This window comes from Colletotrichum scovillei (assembly GCF_011075155.1).
Source record: "Colletotrichum scovillei strain TJNH1 chromosome Unknown Contig00002, whole genome shotgun sequence".
Taxonomy (NCBI): Eukaryota; Fungi; Ascomycota; class Sordariomycetes; order Glomerellales; family Glomerellaceae; genus Colletotrichum; species Colletotrichum scovillei.
This window is the reverse complement of record NW_023336260.1, coordinates 2,456,976-2,473,046: the sequence shown is the minus strand read 5'-3', so window position 1 is coordinate 2,473,046 and position 16,071 is coordinate 2,456,976. Positions and strand designations below refer to the sequence as shown.

The 16,071-nt window shown below is 53.4% G+C and overlaps 4 protein-coding genes across 4 annotated transcripts; 2 read left to right on the top strand and 2 right to left on the bottom strand.

Moving 5' to 3' along the window:
- Positions 1-44: 44 nt before the first annotated feature.
- On the bottom strand, positions 45-3,427 carry HER10_EVM0008014 (importin-beta domain-containing protein). Its single transcript, XM_035477551.1, has 2 exons — positions 3,166-3,427; positions 45-3,103 (listed from the first exon to the last, which is right to left on the bottom strand). The coding sequence occupies exons 1-2, from the start codon at positions 3,328-3,330 to the stop codon at positions 146-148; spliced, it is 3,123 nt and encodes a 1,040-aa protein (XP_035337411.1). The 5' UTR covers positions 3,331-3,427; the 3' UTR covers positions 45-145.
- Positions 3,428-3,995: 568 nt separating this feature from the next.
- On the bottom strand, positions 3,996-6,499 carry HER10_EVM0011031 (uncharacterized protein). Its single transcript, XM_035480473.1, has 3 exons — positions 5,010-6,499; positions 4,678-4,961; positions 3,996-4,615 (listed from the first exon to the last, which is right to left on the bottom strand). Exons 1-3 carry the CDS (start codon positions 5,943-5,945, stop codon positions 4,030-4,032), a joined length of 1,806 nt encoding a protein of 601 aa, XP_035337675.1. The 5' UTR covers positions 5,946-6,499; the 3' UTR covers positions 3,996-4,029.
- A 1,329-nt stretch (positions 6,500-7,828) lies between these two features.
- Positions 7,829-9,707, top strand: HER10_EVM0007391 (Pex2/Pex12 amino terminal region). The gene has a single exon (XM_035476949.1). The coding sequence runs from the start codon at positions 7,882-7,884 to the stop codon at positions 9,451-9,453; it is 1,572 nt and encodes a 523-aa protein (XP_035337362.1). The 5' UTR covers positions 7,829-7,881; the 3' UTR covers positions 9,454-9,707.
- Positions 9,708-9,955: 248 nt separating this feature from the next.
- Positions 9,956-14,472, top strand: HER10_EVM0012047 (uncharacterized protein). The gene is made up of 4 exons (XM_035481451.1): positions 9,956-10,654; positions 10,740-10,963; positions 11,026-11,679; positions 11,743-14,472. The coding sequence occupies exons 1-4, from the start codon at positions 10,265-10,267 to the stop codon at positions 12,317-12,319; spliced, it is 1,845 nt and encodes a 614-aa protein (XP_035337760.1). The 5' UTR covers positions 9,956-10,264; the 3' UTR covers positions 12,320-14,472.
- The last annotated feature ends 1,599 nt before the right edge of the window (positions 14,473-16,071 follow it).

Sequence of the window (16,071 nt, the reverse complement as noted above, 5' to 3'; positions counted from 1 at the left end):
TGCCAGGAGATGCGCCATGAGCACCTATCTTTCTCTATCTGACAGCCTCGTCATGAAATCATAATCATTCCCGTGTTTTCCCGTCTATTACAGCTCAGCCCCGACGACCAGCTCACGCAAACGCAGCAGCTGCAGCACTGGCTCCCTAAGCACCCGTGATCTGCGTCAACGACCAAAACTTCTGCAAAACATCCTTGTCCACGTTGGCAGCCCACTCCTGCTCAAACTGCTGTTCTCCACCGGAGCGCTGGACGATATCCTGCAGCCTCTCCTTCACGAATCTCATGGCGTTGATCGTGTGCACGGGGTCTTTGGCGCCGAACTCCGTTTCCTTGATGCTCTTGGGCGTATCGTAATCCGTAGGCTCGAGTTCACCCCAGATGAGCGAGTCGGTGCCGTCCGTCGTGCCGTCCTGGAGCTCGGCAATGGTGCCAACCCACAGCGTGAAATAGTCTTGCAACTTACTCAGTGTGAGGTTCTGCATGGGCTGCGGGAGCTCCATCAGACGCGCCAGGGCCAGGAGAGACAGCTTCTGCCTAGGAAGATGATCCAGCCCGTCGAGGTGAGAGAACCACTCGCCGCTGAGCCAGGCCCAGACCTGTTCCAGAGGCCCGAAAGATGTGAGCATGGTGACGAAGAGTGTCGGGTCGGCGATAAGGAGTCGTGAGAGAATTGCAAAGTAGTCGCGTTCTGTTATCGTGTTGAGCTTGCTGACCTTCCTGTTCGGTCCGGTCGTCTGGTGTGCCTCCCAAGCATCGTGGAGAGCCTCCATAATCTTCTTCAAGAAACCAAGTTCGAGAAGATCCTGCGTAATCACCTGGGTTCCGCCGAGCTCAGAGGCGGCCCGAATCAGATATTCAATGCACACGGTGCCGAGTCTGACCTGCTCTCGGCTTCTAGAGTCTAGAACGCCTGACAGAGCGACCAAGAATGGACGCCGCAATCTATCTTCCATGACAGCTTGTGTGCCAAGGAGAATGTAGGACTCAACCACGGACAAAGCCTGCGCAGCGGTCTCCGTTTGATACTCCAGCAGGGGAAGTGATAATTCCGCGATGCTCATAATATCTGCGGATAAGGGCGGGTTGCTCTGCATGAGAACAGAGTTCCATAGCTCCAATGCCTCGTCAATCAGGTACGTGTGCAGGTCGGAGCCCGGTTTGGCTGCTTCTGAGAGCAATGGGACCATCAGGTGATGGTATCTCTGAGAGTCGCTGCCCATGGACATAACCAGCGCGGCAAAAATCGCGATGATGGCCTGTTTTATCATGTACTCCTCCGTTCCAGAGTTTTCCCAAATGCTCGGTAGGCTTGACATGATAAAGTCTGCGAACTGAGAGACGTAATTCTCTAGTCTCGTGACCAAGATACGCATAGACTCCAGCACGGCGAGCTTGGTCTCGTCCACGTCGACATTTTGGATGAGCTGAAGTAGCTCATTAAGCACATCAGCTGCATAGGGGAGGAAAGCCTCTGCGCTGAAGGCAAGCTCGTCCACGATCCACCGCAGCTGACGCGCGGCTGTGATTCTGACGACAATGTCGTTGTTCGGGTCCGCGGGATTGAGAAAGTGGCGGAACATTTCGTAGATGAGTGGTCTACTGTTGTCGGCAATCTTGACCGTAACCCATTGGCTGACCATGATTGCGATGCGTCTGCGGAGAACCTTATACAAGGGCCCCTGTTGCTGCGCATCTTGAAGAACAGTCGAGACCAAGAGACTATCAAAATCGAATGCGTTCATGACGTTGGGTGCAGCCAAGCCCATAGCCGTATACACTGCTTCCTTTGTAGCGATATCTGACTGTGAATTTGACGCAGTTTGGAAGTAAGAAAGCAGAGGTGGTATCATGAGATCCTTGAAGTTGACAAGCAAGTCAAGGAAGAGCTTCTCAGCGCAGGGGCGGACTTCCCATTCGTAGGCGTTGCCCTCACTCTGTTCCTGTTGTTCCCACTCCTCGGGGTCTTCCTCCCATGCATCGAGATCTGCCTTCCGGAAGACGAAGAGATGTGTGATGATGATATTCGCCATCTGGACCACGAAATCATCCTTGAGAAGCTCTTGCTTGATGAGCGCAACAGCATCATTCTCGTCCTTCTTAGCTTCCGCACTCCGGAATTTGAACGTCTGCTTGGGATAAAATGCAATCCTCAAGCATGCTCTCATCAGCAGCAGGCCCCTCAGGGCCAGTCTTTCCAGCAAGGGTCCCTCGACCTTTGACTTTGACTCTGATGGACCCGAATCACCGGAAGACTGCCGGATGCCACCTGACTTTTCGAAAACTTCTGCAAACTTCGCAACGAGATCCCAGTAGGCGTGGACCAAGGGTAAAGAATTGGGCAAAACGGCGAAACTGGCGGGATGCGCCTCGGACATGTCGATATGCAGCTTTGTAAACTGCAGGAGGTGCTTTCCTACCGTATCTTGATAGGGTGCCGGGACTGGTGAGTCGTGGCTCACAAAGCCAAGAAATTGGCCAAAGTGATTTTGAGACACGGTCCAAAACTGTTCGACCGTCTTGTCGTTATGAGGAGCCTCATAGCCTACCACGAGCAACCGTCTAATGGTTTTGAGAGAGATGAGACTGTTGAGCATAGCCGCATCGGCTGCATCCTCCTCGCCACGACCACTCGTGAGATAATCAACCCAGACTGCTGACTTTTCTGTGTAAATCTCTCCCAGCAAGTACACCATTTCGGGGGTGACAGACTGGAGGGCGGTTTGGGATCTTCTGAGGCGAGCGGTGCCCAGCTCCTTCACAACGCGAAGGAGGATCTGGAGAGAACCATAAAGATGCTGCTGGTTGCCGTTCTTTGAGGACCTGACCAAGCCGATGATTTGCGAGAGTGCTTCCGGCCAGTGCTGCGGGTAGTCAATCCTAATGACTTTAGCGGTGACGAGGGAGTTGTGCAGCGACAGTCCTGTCTCCTCCTCTTCGAGCGTGCCCTGGAACAAGCGTTGCCGGACGACATTCTTCTCTTCCGGGTCCAGTCCACCTTTGACGTGGGGGAGCAGGCGCCAGTACTTGTCGATGCCGTTCTTAAGCTGAATGACGGCTAGGAATCGAAGCTCGTGGGGAAGGGACTTATCGAGAAAAACGGTCTAGGGATAGCGCGTCGATCAGTTACTTGATCACATCGTACACAAAGGGTGGATTTACATACCTGAAGGGAAGAGAAGTATCCCTTCTCCGTTTCCCATGATGTCAGCTGTTGTCCAGCGGCCTGTCTGCGCGCGTAGTCGGCCGAAGTCGCGGATTCGAGAACGCGGCAGAGCTCCTGCAGGCTGAGGGGGTTGGCATCGCCGGGCACCTCGATCGCGAAGCTCATGTTGTGGTCTTCTTGGTGAGCGACCAAGGTGTCGATACCACAGTCGTTTCGATCCCAAGGAGTTTCGGGTTGGTGTTGTCGAGAGGTTGAAGTCTCGTATTCGAGAAGGCGGCGTGAAGTACGAAGAAGCGGTTGGAAATTTAGACCCAGGCCGTCTTATCGCTGTGGCGGGGCACTGGTGTAGAGGGCGGTCCATCGCGGGGTAGTGGGGCGTTTGAGGAGCATGGGCGCTGTTTGCTGTTGGAAAACGCAGGATGTCACTCTAAGCGCCCTGAGAAACTCTCCCGTCCTGACGACACACCTTACAAGGCGAAATAAGGTTACCTGCACAATGGCATCCCACATGGCCAAGAGAAGAAGCATATGCTTCTAGCAATGCAGCAGCATTCATACAACGAACCTTTGCCCTGGATGTGTGCCACAAGCTTTACTTCGACTGTCACGTCAGTTACAAATTTCTTCTGTCTATGGTCAAGCCAAAATGATTCTTAGGCGGAGACAAGATGAGAAACCATATCATTGACGCAGGGATACATCTAAGCGCTGTAGAAACCAAACACGAAAACCAAGCCTTTCTCGATGAATCCGATGACTACCAATCATTTTTGATGCTCTTACTCCTGTGTAGCTGAGTCTCTACTCAGAACGTCCAGAGAAATAACCATGCGCCTAGCTCATAATCCTACCGCTATCATCATCTCACAATCCCATGTTCATGATTCCAGTGCTCCAGTTGAACATCTCCTCCACTGTTCTTGGCTCAGGGAATGGAAACATGCCAGGATCCGGAGCCACAGCAGAAGCTGACATATCGGTGATGAAAGCATCCATGCATGAATTCAACTGATTGACGTTGTTACGGCTGCTGGTCACACTAAGCTCTCTCAACACATCACTGACCTCATTGCCAATGCTTCTTGCGATGGGCCACATCTCTCCGGCAACCTTGAGTACGCCGAGCAGGAGATCAAGCTTCTCAAGCAGAGCCGGTGAATCTGACCCACCATACATTCTCGCATCAAGCAGTGCGAGAGCGGCCCTTCGCAGCCCGATGATGCACGCAGGGCTGTATCGGGCCGGCGGCAGCGAGAAGTTGAAGAGACCGATTGTTGAGAGGCCTGCTTGTAGGGCGGTTGAGCATTCGAGCCATGGATACGGCGAGCTGGAGCATCGCGGCATCCGAGGTAAGGTCATGTCGCGCGCTTTGAAGAGCGGGCCAAGCGTGAGCAGGTCCCGGATCCCAAATCCCGACGCTTCCATGGGTAGTTGCATCTTGATCCTCAGGCTGTCTTTCGATTAGTATTATGGAGCATCAGACTACTTTATGGACGGAAGATAGGCACTCACCTATGCGCGTAGGCCATCGCGTGAAACAGAACCATATCAACTGCACCTCCCGAGTCCACCAACTGTTGTTTCCATTTAGGTAGATTAATGAGCCAACTGACCAATCTGGAGTCGGCTCTATCGATGGCATTAGACAACAGTCCTGGTGGCAGTGTTGGCATAGGGAGTATCAACTCCGTGCTCAACCGGCACAGATCAATGAGATACGTCCACGACGAATAGCTCGTTTCATCCATAGGATCTCTTGCGTTGTACTTCTTCAGGGACAGCGGCTGTGGGATCTCCTGGCTTTTGTTAGCACCAATATCAGATTGGCGGCAATAGTGACTTACCCCTGACTGATATTCCCATTCTTCACATGGAAGTTCAGTGGTTGCGACAACGCCGGACAACATGAAAGTGGGCGAGTCCTCGCGCATCGCTCGCATGTTGCCTTGCCAGTACAGGGCCCAGTAGGTCCTCCGTGAGCTCTCTGCGACGAAAGGATCACCTGCGGCATCTGCAAACGACTTATCTTGCATGCCGAGATCGAGGGCAATCTGAGTCGCAGCGTCCATCCACCCCGCACTCAAGTCCAATCGACCCTCGCCAAAAGCGGCAACACTGAGAACGAGCAGACCCTGTACAGTCCAGCAAGTCATAGGCAAGCTGCCACTTGCGAGACTGAATGCTTTCTCTCGAAGTTCCTCTGATGAGACAGCATTTGAGAAGAGTGATCCCACGTACATGATACAGCTTGTGAGGAAATGGAAAGGCTCAGGGTTCGACCGAATACGACTTAGGAGCTGGTTTCTGGGGAGGAGCCACGGATGGGTATCGTGAAAGTTGGTGAAGTAAAGGTCGAAGAGCAGCGAAGTCGGTGATGCGGTGTTCAAGTCAGGAAGATGAGAGCTCCTGGCCAGAGACCATCCACAGGGTAGCTTGTCGACTACATGAATGGGAATATCGAAGCTCGCCACCTCGGGAGATGGGAAAGAGACTGGCGTGTCCGGCGAGACTGAAGGAGGTGCGATAGGATCGTTGATGAGGCTGCGTTTCTTGGCATCCCGAATACCTCGGCGAGACTTTGCGTAGTAGCAGGTCTTTTCTTCCAAGCGGCATCTTAGGCAGGTTGGTAAGGCCGAGTCACACTTGACGTGCTTTGATCGACAGGGCACACAGGCGAGGGATGCTCTAATGGTGGCTTTTGATTTGGCGGCCCCAGCACGTTGCTGCGTATCTCCCGGGCTATTGGCTTCCCTTGGGCTGGTGTTTGGCGTGAGCTCCATCGTGAACTACAGTGAGCTTAGTTTGACGTCGTGATTGACTGTGAAGGAGGATCTGATCTTCTTCATATGCCAGATTGCTTCTCTGTGTTCAGATCGTCCAAGTTCAAAGAAGACGCTGCTGGTGTTTATGTAAATCTTCGCCTTGACAACTGACGATGGACGAACTCTTAACCGTCTCTGCCCCTGTCAATATACTGGATGCCTCAATGTCACGTTCACATCTTGACCAGCCCAATCTGGGCATGCAAGACATCGCCCGGGGAAGGGAATGGGTGAAGAGAGATGACATAACAGAAAAGCGTTCCGTAGTTCTCAATACGCGCTGGTTGTTCGGGCCGCCCGCCACTTTGCCATGCTCCGAGCCACTTCGGACACTGTTTCTGGAGCTGGAACCACAAAAAGGCGCGGTGAGTGAGTGACTCTGAAGCGATAAGTGAAAATAGAAGCATCTTGGTAAGCACCACTGTGAGAGGCTAGGTATGGGCCGGGTTACGTCGAAGCCGTGTTGAGCCACGCCTGCGTCCCGGTCGATTGGGCAGAGGATGCCTAGAGTGTACACTTTTTCCGAATTAGGAATGCCTTCATGCAGGTATACGGTTCCTAGCAAGCCTGCTGCACGATGTCTAGTCTGAGCCTCCCGCTCTACCCGTCTGTCGACCCAAGAACCAGTGTCTTCAGTTATCCTGTCATTGAATCCAGCTAGAGATAGACTCACATTGCATTTTCAGCAGGTTTGAGTAGGCAGCGATGTTTGATGGAAGCTTCTAGCGCAAGGCACGAGGTTGGTCCTCTACTCTTTACTCTTCAGGCTTAGATTGCTAACAGTAAAATAGATCTCGTCACGATAGGCGAGCTCCTCGTTGACTGTAACCCTTGTCAACGAGTTTTGAAAGCTTGTGTAGTACGATCAAGTCAAACCCGGGGCGCTGTGTATACTGAGGTTGAGCGGGCTTTTGGTTACTGGGTAACGTTACCACCGACGATGCGATGTGATGAAGGCTTCACACACGTCCAATTCACGATGTGCGTCATTGGCCTCGCTCAACTCCGGCGGTCAGATTAGCTCCGCGTGAGAGAGATGGGCTTGGAGATGTCAATTCAGGGTAATCGCAAATCGCTTGAGACAACAGGGCAAGAATCTGACAAGCGAAGAATGCCCTGAGAATGCCTTGCAAGCCTCTCAGACTTGTAAGGCCGAGAAGATGGGTTGTTGGCGCTAGTCGACATAAGCTTGACCTGATGCTGCAGCTGTGGTGGCCGGACGTTGGCGAATTGAATGCAAGATTCCCTTCTTCTCTCCTTCTTGTCACACCCTAAAGCTGCGAAGATGTCTGCGGGTAAGGCAAGGGTCACCTCCCCGTCTTAGCACAGTGCTATAGAATGGCGCATGGCGTGTCGGGTATGTCCGCTCGTGTTCATGTCGACAACCTTCAGTGATGGCAGAGATGCGGAGACGATGACTATCTGCGGTAGTATTCCGTCCCTATGGCGGCAAGGGTTGGTGAATGAGGCACGTTCATCTCAAGCACTCAACCTCCTCCCGCTCTGAGGTTGTACAGGGGTCCAGGTTGGTGACACACCGTCTGATGTAAGCCTGTCTTCTGCATCGCATCTGCAGAGCAATCAGTAAACAGCATGACAGAGATGTATATTGGTTTGTAAGACCACAGCCAACTTGCTCAAAGTAGAGTTGCTTTGGTAAGGTAATGATTAAGAGTCGGGGGTTCAGGAAGCCGTGGTCGTACAAGAAGGACAGGGGACCTGACCTCCACTGGAAGGGCACGGGCGTCCCGGGACGTCAGACTCCAGCCTCCGGCCGATTCTCGGCTCAGGCCACTCCCGCCCAGGTCATGGCTCAGCTAATAATCCCCAGCCCATCCGCGGTAGGCAGGGGCCTCCGGGACTTGAGCAGCGCAGGCGGGTTTGGTGGCAGCCGATGCAGGTGAGCAGAGCGGACCTCGGCTTTTCCTCCACTTACCACTCTCGAGGTGCCAGACATCCCGTCACCTTATCATCAGCCACTTGGGGGAAGAGGTGTGATGCATCGCAATTTGCACCTCACCACCACCTTTCACCACCCAATGCTGCCCAGATGACATCGACCAACTTTGCGCAAGCGCAGCAGCGCCTGGCAGCACGACGACAAGCCCGCGAAGCCGATAACGCAGCACGACTCGCCGCCCAGCGTGATTCCTCGCGCGCCCGCGCCCAGATTGATCGTTTGCCCTTCCCTTTCAGTCGCCTCGGTTCAGCATGGGACTCGATATCAACGCAAGACGGCACTCGCCCCGCCTTCAGGGTCGGGCAAGTCGACGCAGAATTACTCGATGACGAACTATTGGAGTTGCTTCGCGGCCAGGTTGGCGATGCGCTCAAGTACTTCGCTGGCGGCCACCTGAAAGACGACTGGTCTGCCGAGATCCTTCTTGCACTTCGCGCCATCCTATTCAAGTTGACAGTCTGGGACAACGACGCGACATATGGAGCAGCTCTACAGAACCTGAAATACACGGATGCGCGCAAAGATGGATCCGTCCTCGTTGCGCCATCTAGGTGGCAGAAGTCACTATACGGATTGGCCACCGTATTTGGGAAATACGGCTGGGAGAAGTGGGAAAACTGGTTGCTCGAGAACGACGATGGTTATAGCGACGAGCCCAACCCTCGACTTCAAAGATTGTCGCGGCTGACGTCTCGGATAACGACGCTCCACGCTGGAGCAGCCTTCGTTTCGTTTCTCGTCTTTCTACTGCAAGGAAGATATCGCACCCTTCTCGATAGAGTCTTACGAATGCGCCTGGCTCCACCAACTAGTCAGGTGAGCCGAGAGGTCTCTTTTGAATACCTTAACCGACAACTTGTTTGGCACGCTTTCACGGAGTTTCTGCTATTCATACTGCCGCTCGTTGGCATCAACCGGTGGAGGAGGTGGATTTCAAGGACATGGCGCAAGACGAAAGAGATCATCACCACAAAGGGAGACGAAGATAAGTCGGCTAATGGCGAATTGGGCTTTTTGCCCGAACGCACATGCGCCATATGCTATCAGGATCAGAACGCCCTTGCGAGCACAGAAACCGAGATCATGGCAGCGGCCGCATCAAGCGGTGTTATCGGCTCATCCCAAACCGATATCACCAATCCTTACGAGACCATTCCTTGCGGCTGCATCTATTGCTTTGTCTGCATCGCAACTCGACTAGAGCGCGAAGAAGGTGAAGGCTGGACGTGTCTCAAGTGTGGCGAGCTCGTCAAAGAGTGCAAGCCATGGAGCGGCGACGTTTTAGAGCCACCAAAGAAGTCGCCAACTGCCAAAGTCGTGGCCTTTCTAGACGACGCCAAGGATTCCCAGAGTGAAATTGGCACGGAGGGCAACGCTGATAGCGAAGAGGGCGAAGGCATGAACAGCACCGAGTTTATTGATGTTTCTCAAGATAGAGATGATTCTGACGATACGGATACTGGCGACTCAGAAGGGTTCGAGGAGACAATGGACCAGGACGAGTAAAGAGGCTACAAATAACCACACTGTACACCATTGCACGACTTAGCACGGGCATCATGAGGTCTTCATCTTTCTAGGCAGCGTCTTCGTCCGAAGACAGCACAAGCAAGCGATCATCAATACGCATACGCAAGGAGTTGCTGAGAGTCCTTAAGAGACATGGACGGATATGCGGTAGTAATCCAACTCTTTAGGAAGTCACGAATGCAAGGCTTATTATCTTGTCATCTCAACATCGCATTACAAGCTCATCTCCCCTGTTCCGTTTGATATGCGAATGATTGATGCATCCGTCCTCTTACGCCATCAGTCCGGGGCCGGGGGCACATCGGGGGGCAGAACGTGGCCGAAGCCCCCACTGCCAACGCACTCCATGCTCCGCCCAATACGCGCTAGCGCCCGCTGTACAAGGACGTTGGATCCGCCATGCCCACCGAGATTCCAGGGACCGTCCCAGGTACATGGCGGCCTTAGCGTCATAAGCGCACTGAAATCCCAATTTACACAGGACGGTCGTCCGGGATTCCTTCACCTCACACCACGAGCTTCCGACGCCCACACGACGATTTCAAGATCCGCCTTTGTGCATTTGTCTAGTTCAGCACAGCGTCTCTGTATAACAACGTGTTAGACGAGCTTACAACTACTTCTCTCCAAAGAACATAGAAATCGCGTCGAAACGAGGTTAAAAATCAAAGAAGGAAAAAGCACACGACGAGACTTTTCCCCAAACCAAAGAAACAAAACAACAACAACACACCCCAAATGTCGCAAAGATAGAAGACCTACCCACCGAACCTCACAGATTCAAGCGATGCCGAGCTTCTTCCAATTCACCCAAGGCAACGAGTCCCGCACCCGCCTCACGAGCGACGCCTCCCCGCTGCTGGGCCGTTTCCGCGCCGTACCCCCGCGATCCGACGTCCCCGGCCGCCGCCGCCGCTCCAGCACCCTTGGCTTGTTCACGTCTAACAACCGTGGAAGCGTATACGTCGGCTACGGCGCGCTTCTGTCCGCCTCGGGGCTCGAGAACCACGATAATGATGCTGCAAGGGGCGGCGACTGGGAGGACTTGAGCGCGTGGGCGCGCACCTGGCGCAAGATCTCCAACGTCTGGGTCGAACCGAAGCAGAGTGCCGTCAAGGGCGTTGTCGACGTGTGGTGGAGTCGGTATGGAGTCTTGGTGCTGATGCCTGCTGTTCTGGTATGTTTGGCAATTCTTTTGACAAGGGGACGGACGGATCGAAGAGTTGGCGAGTGATTGGGACTAACACGGGAGGGAAACTTAGGCTATTGCGTGGTGTGCGATACCGTTCCCAAAGTACTCCTTTCCCGGCGAGGATGACGATGATCGAAGTGAGCCCCTGCCAGGGTCTGGGCGTAAGATACCCGGCCACGGAGAAGCAAGAGTTCAGATCAATTTTTGGTTCTTTCTCTTCGTGTACTACGGTTTCTACAACATTACGGCTCTGATATGGATCACCAAGGTCTTCAACTTGTACAGCTTGAACTGGTACGTCAGACCCCCTTTCACGCTCCTCAGAAGCACCTAGACATACTTACACTCAATCATAGGTGGCCGCAATCCTTTGGCTTTCCCGTTACGATGTCCATTATCGCCCTCATCTCGATAGCAGTCCCTATCCCCATCTACCTGGTCCCAGAGACGCGCTTCCTCACCGCTCACAACACGGCCTGGATTTCCTGGACCTTCATCGTCATGGCCATGCCAGTTGCCATTGCCTTTTGCATCCTCCTTACCTCCCAGCGTCACCTGAAGCTGCGCCAGTCGCTCTCCGAGACCCAACGCATCTTCACCACGTCCTGGTGGACGGGCGAGGCCGAAGGGAGCATCCCCCGTCGCGATAATCGCCGGCGGCCGAATCTCAGCAGCGATGCCTTTGACCCGGACGCGACGCTCCAGGTCGCCGCTGAGCAGTCTCGCAATATGGGCGGCGTTAGGATGCGCCGTAGGTGGCTTCCCGCCAGCTTCGTCCGCTTCATCTGGTTCTGCTTGGCCCTTTTTGTCGGGCTCATGGCGTACGTCATAGGAGAGGCCTACGCTGAGATTTACCTGCGCACGCTGCCTCACAACAACTTGGAGACCATCGTGTACGTCTACAGCTGGATCATCACGGTTCATTTACTTGATGCTCTCACGGGCTGGCTTCTGGGTATCCGCGAGGGCGAACGAGTGGGGAGCTACCCCCTGAGTTGGGTCTTCAAACTGTAAGTGTACTCCTTCACCACTTGGCATGAGTGATTCAACATTCAACTGACACCACCATCCAGATACTTTATGCTCACCTACCAAACCTACGTCCGCGCTCTGTACGCGCGCCTCCGCTCCCCGGAACAGTTCATCTACCTCCAGATCCTCTCCAGCAGCACGCTCATCATCCTCACCCCGCTCACAATGTCCCGCCTCTACCACCGCATCACCGTCGCCCTTAACTTCACGGACCAGTCCTACGCCTCGTACCAAAAAGTTTGCACCCGCAACGTCTTCATCCGCTTCCTCGCCGAGAACGTCTCCATGGCCGCCTTCCTCGGCAGCGTGCTGGTCCTGCACTTTGGGCCCAACAAGGACGTCTACCCATACTTCGCCTTTGACGGGAAAGTGACGGGCGACGACTACGACTACGATTTTCGTCTCACCTTTTGGGCCTCGTCCGTCACCTGGGCCTGCGAGCTCGTCGCCTCCGTCATCGTACGCGGGCTCATCAGCTGGTTCTTCGGCGTCGATGTCGGTATGGAGGGCAAGCTTGACCTCGCCGTGTGGCCGGAGCTGCTCCCGACGAGCGTGGCTGTCATGTTCCACGTCCTGCAGAACATGTTCTTCTCCATCATCCGGCTGCAGTTCCACTGATGGAAAGGAAGCGGAACAATCAGACGCAAACGCCCTCAACCCCAAACTCGGCTGGTTCCCGCTGGCTTTCTCTTCGGCTCCTACATGCCGATATCGCCCTATCTTATCACCATTACATCGAACGGTTTCCCCCATTGCAGAGGCGTTATCCGAACTCTCATTGAGCGCCTTCATTTCTTTCGGCAAGAGATTGCACTCTGTCCAGGGTGTGTAACACGGCATTCTGGGTTACTTTTTCCTTCTCTCTCAGCATCGAGCGATACCAACAATAACCGGCGTACGACTTTTTCTTTCTTTCTTTCATGGATGGATAACGAACAACTTTCTTTCTCTTTCGCATACCTTGGGCGTACATGTTGTTCTTTATTCTGTTCTCTTGCCGCGTCTGCGTTTTTGGCTAATTGGTGCGGAAAGAACCAAGAAAGATACCCCCACTTCCTCGTCTCGTTTCCTCCCTCTTTTTAATACCCCATACTCGCTCATGGTTTCCACGTTTTATTAGATTAGAGATACCAAAAACTCATCAGTTCCCTTCCTTGGCATGATTGTTACGAAAGATCGGTTACTAGTTTTCTTTTCTGGGGGGTAGAAAGAAAGATAGAATGTTAATACTTACGTAGAGATTAATGATCAACATGTTAGACGACCCAACAATCACTTTGGTGACTTAATTTGACCGCTTTGATGAATATACATGACCTGCAGGAAAACAAGAGGCGAATGAATAAGAGTGACTATCTACTTACAGAGTAAACTAAATCAGTGTAGAGTTGGAAAAAGAGAAAACGCAATACTGCCAAAGCCGTTGAGTCGCGCAGTCTGCTTCTTGTCTCCAAAGATCCTCATTCAATCGGCCATCTAGGAAGCTCATTGGCGCCGTCAAAATCGAAATCGGCTACCTGCATGATGTCGTCCTACCACCACACTCCTCCGTCTTGGAGCCATGACACACGCGGTCGACACCCTCTTCATCCAGAGCATCGCGACTCGGTCAAGCTTTGGTGCGGCTCGCTCTGGCCACTCGTGGAAACCGAAGCCGCTGAACGGTCTCTGTAGAGTCCCGACAGATCCCGTGGAACCAGCGAGCTTCATTCCGGTTTTGGGTAGGGCCGGCCACAGCGGTAACCGTGGTTGCGTCGGCGAGACGACGCCGTTGCCTAACAGGCAGAGAGAGAGAAAAAGCAAAGAAACATCATCAGCGCGCAGAATTGGTCCACGGATAGCCGCTTTCCCCGGACGAGTTGGAATGGGGGCTGATTGCAGCCGGCCAACAGCCATCAGAGATACCAATGCCACCTGGCACGAATAGGACATCGACCCAATAGTCTCTGACTGCATCTTCCCTACAAAGATTCGAGCGACGTCAGCAAATAGTTACCCACAGTTGCATATTCTTCTCCTAGGCCTTTTCCTTCTTTCTCCAGATCACGGAGCCAATGACACCAGACTCGGACAGTAGCGGTGAGGAATAGGTCGCTCGATGGTCGGCCATGAAAGACTGACTCATTTGCATCGACTACCCGCTAGCGGCGCCGGAGCTACGGCATCATCAAGCTTCTCAAGGCCAAACGGAAAGGGTAGGGGCCGTCAATAAGGCATCCGGTTGTGAAAACTTGCTGCCGTGAGGTTGCGTCAACGGGTCCGTTTCCACCTGTGCCGGAGCGTTTTGGACGCCGCTAATGCACCCAATTTTGGTCGCCGCTGGCCCCGGGCATGTGAAGCTTTCCGTCTCATGTTGCGGCTACGATAATCCCCGGCTCGTATAGGAAGTGCTTCCACAGTTTGTTCCGGACTCATAGTGTTGGCCTGTTGCAGGGAATTCCTGATGACTACCGGATGACCGAGAGAGCCCGTTATGTTTCGTTGGGAAAGGCAATTGTTCTTAGTATTCTACAGAGGTATATTAGTTCCAAAGAACCCGAGGAGAGACCTTTTGCCCGGCAAAGACACCAAGGTACAGCGGCTGACATCTCTGTCCGAGCCGCCCGATGAAATCGAGTTCCACTGTCCGTGGGGAGGCCGCGTCTTGTCCTTGGCTTGAACGGGGCCTGATGGCAAATCGATGACAAAAAAATATGTTGATTTCGGCCACTCAGCAGAAGGGCCAGGGGTGGCACTGTTTAAATGCGTTTGGCGGAATGGCTTCCGACCTGGGATGGGACGCTACATGTCTGTGCATGTATTGTGATTATAGACAGCGATTCTCGTGTGTTATAACGTAGTTTACCACTTGGTATCTATATCGGAATCGCATGGCTGTAGGACGTGTAGTGATGTTGTGGAGACAACGGCAGCAGCGGTTGCGATCCAGACTCTATCGACCAGGTACACTGTTCACCAGCTTTCCCAAGCTCCAGGTGAAATATGGACGAAGATCTTCGAAAGTTGACGGGAAGCAGGATCGAAGCTTAGGTTCTAGACTGGGCTATTGGTGACATGCTAGGAATCGGAAAGGAAGGTTCCAGGACAACGGACGGCTGGGCGGAAATGATCGGATAAGATGGTCTCGAAACATTCGGACAGAATCTGATGGGGTTGCCAAGAAGATGGGCCCGTCCATGCCAGGGCTGAGTCCTTCGTATGTCCTGGTAGAGGCATACGTACACTAGGTATACGGATACTAAGGTTGGTACTAGGCATTGGTTCACTGAGGTGCCGAGTCTCGTTTGGCAGGATTCGTGGGTGGTCAACATTGTGGTGTGGTAGTGGGATGAGTCGGCGGCTGCTTGGATCGCGGTATGCATTGGCGCTTGAGATCAACGGGATATCCCAAGTGATACGGCTCGTTTCCTGTCGAGAGCGCGGGGGCACATGTCGTTCACAGGGGACCTTTGAAGTGTGATTCGACGGCGACCCTGGCCGCGGCCGTGACTCAATGCGAAGTGATAGCAGGATGTTGCGGCGGCGGCTTGTCTTTCTCTCGGAACGTTTTGGCTCGATGGGAACAGTGAACGGGCGAGACCCCGCGACGTAATGGGTGGGGTGGAAGCTGATAATTGACGGAATGGCACAGCGGTAGGACCCCATCGTTGCTGGTGGCTGAAGCTCATACATACGCAGTAAGGTGAGAAGACGCGGAACCATGTTGCCTGTCAGACAGGTACCGGACAAGTGGGCTTTGATATGTAAGCCCTCAACAGAATCAAGTTAACTTAGTACAAGTGCAAGCTGTGGGTGCAGGTACAGCACTTAGGAGTACTCCTGAACATCTGCCGTAACGATTTGGCCGTTCCGGTTTGGCTCGGGTTTGAGCATTGTTGGGCCTGAGCAAAGTGTTCTATCGAGGCCATGCCGTATAAGTGTCCCGATATGTGGAGGTTTGTGTTGGCTGCCGTACACTCCCTTGGCTGGAGAGGACGAAGCTAGGTAGGTTAGCAGTCCAAGGAAGTGCTCCGTATGTACAGCCAAGACACCGGGTCGACTTTGTAGTGTCTGTACGCTATAATTGGCTTTGCAGAAAAGAGGAATAATGCATGGGCCGAATGCATCTAGAAGCAAAATAGGAGCAGGAATGGTATGTTCTACCTCAGGAAATGGGTGGAGTGGAGGGATAGCTGCTCGTAAGCCGCAGTTCGCCTCAAGCGGCCCGTTTAACTTGAGCTGGGGGCCGTTTGAAGGAGCAAGTTCGAAGAGTCGTGTACGTAGGCAAGAGCGATAGCAAAGGCTCCTCAGCAGTGACTACCTAACCTGCCTCGAGACCAAATGGAGCAGGAAAGAGCCCATGAGCCTCGAGGTACCTTGGGTACTGAGGT